A 3,535-nucleotide genomic window follows, 5' to 3' on the forward strand; every position below is an offset into this window, starting at 1 on the left:
TGAGTTTTCTAGGTTTCTAAATGCATGTGATAACATAGATGTTGATTTGAGAGGGAAAGATGAGAGAAAAATCATAAAAATAAAACAAAAATGTGATAAAATTAACCTTCTGTTAGTTTTTAATAATGAAGAGCAAAATTTAAACTAGAAGAGTAGAACTGGAAAGTTGATAATCTATATGCACGAAAAAGATAGTTTATCCACATATTTCGTAAGAAAACGATCTTATATATCATTCTTGAGGTACAAGTACATGCATGTTACAGCATATTGTCAGACTGTTTTTTTTTTTTTTTTCGTTTACAAGAAGTCATATTATTAGACTGCTGTTTTGCATAATTTTATCATCGTAACAAAGTAACCAAGACTACCTTATTTTCTATAAATTATTTATGGAATATTATCTTCCTTGACTTAGATCTGCATGTTAACTGATTAAATGACTGATATCGGTTGGATAAGCATCAGATGGAAGAATGGCATTATACGATCTTCTTGCAGTGAATTGGTTCAAAGCTTCGGTAGGATGAATTGCATCCCAAAACGCATATTCAGTCCTATTTTGGCATGTGTCTTGAATGCATTGGCCATCACTACGTGCTGGACAACATCCAACGTTTGTAACCCTAAACCCTGTTATGCACAAATAAAACAGACAATTTCCATTGCTTAGAGCCAAATATATAGTAATCATTAAAACAAGAAATTATTAGGTATACTGTGAATCGTACTCCTTTTATACTGAGTAATTCCTCGTATTAATAAATTGTAACATCCTCCACCAACAGGTTGGATGACTTACCGAGCACAGAAGGATCGGCAGATGACAATATCCCAGTAGAATTCAAGTATATAAAGCGTGCGTCATTCAACTCTCTATTCAGTTGACCAACAAGTGATACGAGTCCTGCGTTAAAAGGGAGGACTGCGTTGTTTATATCGGTCACACAAGAGAGATTGTTGGGGCATAGAGTAGAAGATGCGTAAGGAAGGCTGCCCATTGGTCCAAGTCCAGGCAAGGCAATTTTCCTGGCTCCTAGGTGGTACAGAAGCTGAAGAAAAATAGAAACAAAAGACATAAATTCACAAAAAAGATCAATTAAAATATATATGGAATATAATGCATAAATTAAGGTACAAATACAATTTTTAAAAATAAATTATAGTGTTCAAGCTCTAACTACGAATCCTCATTCAATAAAATAGATGGATACAAGAATAAGAGAAAAAATCACATCTAGTCCCATAAAAAATGATAAGTATTTCTTATATTTCTCTCTCTTTCTTCTTGTATCCAGGTATCAATGTTTATATTTTGAGCATCATAAAATTTCTCGCGAAACGGATAGTAATACCAACCTTTATTTGCTGACTGTACTGGTCAATTAAAACCTTGGCATATTGATCTGGGGTGTATAATCGGCTTGTTGTATAATTGCTAGGCATGAAGTAGTTGTTTAAGTAGTCATTACTGCCCAAGCTGACATAATATAAGCACTTATTAAGGTAATTTTCTGCTGCCTGCTTCGTCCCTAGTAATTGAATCGAGCGATTGAATGTAGCAGCATGATTTTGCAATTGCTCATTTAGGCTGATTCTATCACCCTGGAACATGTCAACAGAAATAGGAAAAAAAAAGAAAAGATAGAAGTTAAATCATAGGACGTTGTAAAAATACTCACGGGCAAAAAATTACTACAACGTAAATTATTTGGTACCAGTTGCCTTCCAGTCTCATCACGAATCCCTGCAGCCCCAGATGCATAGTTAACACCAACCAATATGTCTCTGCCTCTAGCAGTTGCAAATGGTGGAATAAATTGGTTAAAGCCCAGAAGTTCACCTGCAAATGCCCAAATGTAATGTCTATTCACCATCTGAACCGTATCCGTATGTGCAAATAAATTGTTCTGCTATGATCACGGTTAAGGGGATTTTGACATGTAAATTCTATGGTGAAAGAGATAGACACAAGAAAAGAAAGAGAAAAAAAAACTAAGAAATAATTTTTTAAGAAGAAGAAAGACATTATTATCATTTTGAACATCTATATGATTTTTTCTCCTCTCTCATGTACTGTAATTATTACTGTACAGTTTTTGTATGCAGGTTGTTCTATCAATTCACAACTTTTGACTAAATACCTGAACTATACAATATATAATATATTCTTAAACAATATATAATATATGATGAAACTTTATGTGGAAATAATTTCATATCCATGTTATTTTGATATTAATTACGCTATACTACGTGATAAACAAGACGTAAACTGATATAATTTGGTATTTATGAGACAAATTATTTTGCATTTCGAAACTAATGTGAAAGTGATAACGTGCAAGGAGATGAGAAGGGAGCACCAATGATATCCACTACGGTTCGGCCATTAGTAAACCTTCCGGTGGTTCCATTAGGGAAGTCAATTCCATATGGGCGGTAATTGGCCTTAGCAGCTGTGACAAGGTTGTTGTTGTTGCCACTATCCGCCAACGAGTCTCCAAATATGAAAAAACAAGGCACCTGTGGAGCGGCATGAGCACAATTTTGCAAATTCGACACCAGCATCAATAGGAAAAGTAGGAAGCACCATACTTTGATCTTGTCTGCCATTTCTAATCAATTTTCAGGAAATTAAGGTGGGAGCTGTTGAGAAGTATTTGAAGCAATGGAGTTTGAAAACTGCGAGGAGAACAAAGGAATCAATGGTAACACAGCCTGATGAAAACGTTGGGATTATATAGGGTTGGAAGAGGAGTGCAATGCTACAGACATGGTAGCAGTAAATTATTTATTATTATTATTATAGTTCACTTTGAATATTTACTTTTAGGTTATTTATATTATTATTTATATGTTTTGAATATTTGCTTTTGCTCATAATTAAAAAAAAAAAAAATAGCTTTCTTAATTATCTTTTCTTTATTTGGCTATGACGAATGATTTAAACTATTATGAGATTTTGAAATCAATTATTACTTTTAAATAAAATTTCAGACATTTCTATTCTTATTATTTCTAGAAATTATCTAGTTTCCATCATACATTGCATCAATAATGAAAACTAAAAAGTTTTATAGCATTTATTCAAAATAGACATGTTTACTCCCCAAGGTAAATTTATTTTATTTCCAGAAAAAAATGGAAAAATAACGATTTTTTAATAAACTATAACAGATAGGTGATAATATAAATTGTATGTATTAAAAAAATGATAAAAAAAATTGGAATGATTTTTTATATTTCCCTTTTAAATTAAATATTGGGGATACTAAATTAAAATTAAAATTAAACGTTTTTTTTCTTATAATTTAAACTATAACAGATAGAACTAACGTTTTTTATTCTTATAATTTAAACTAAGAGCATAATATTCATGATAAATTAAAATTTATTCTTCATTTGGGAAAGGGAGATTAATCCTCACATTAATTAAGATAAAGAATGATCACTTTATCCCAAGCACAATATTACTTGAAACGTTGCCGTTCCTTGCTAGCTCACTTTCTTGGCCTCTTTGTCAGCATTTCAT

The 3,535-nt window shown here is 31.9% G+C and overlaps 1 protein-coding gene across 1 annotated transcript; it reads right to left on the minus strand.

Annotated features, from left to right (window-relative positions):
* Positions 1-238: 238 nt before the first annotated feature.
* Positions 239-2,702, minus strand: LOC133668013 (GDSL esterase/lipase At1g29670-like). The gene is made up of 5 exons (XM_062087748.1): positions 2,367-2,702; positions 1,719-1,843; positions 1,360-1,605; positions 803-1,052; positions 239-633 (listed from the first exon to the last, which is right to left on the minus strand). The coding sequence occupies exons 1-5, from the start codon at positions 2,614-2,616 to the stop codon at positions 428-430; spliced, it is 1,077 nt and encodes a 358-aa protein (XP_061943732.1). The 5' UTR covers positions 2,617-2,702; the 3' UTR covers positions 239-427.
* Between the last annotated feature and the right edge of the window lie 833 nt (positions 2,703-3,535).

The sequence above is a fragment of the Populus nigra genome, chromosome 11 (genome assembly GCF_951802175.1).
Source record: "Populus nigra chromosome 11, ddPopNigr1.1, whole genome shotgun sequence".
Taxonomy (NCBI): domain Eukaryota; kingdom Viridiplantae; phylum Streptophyta; class Magnoliopsida; order Malpighiales; family Salicaceae; genus Populus; species Populus nigra.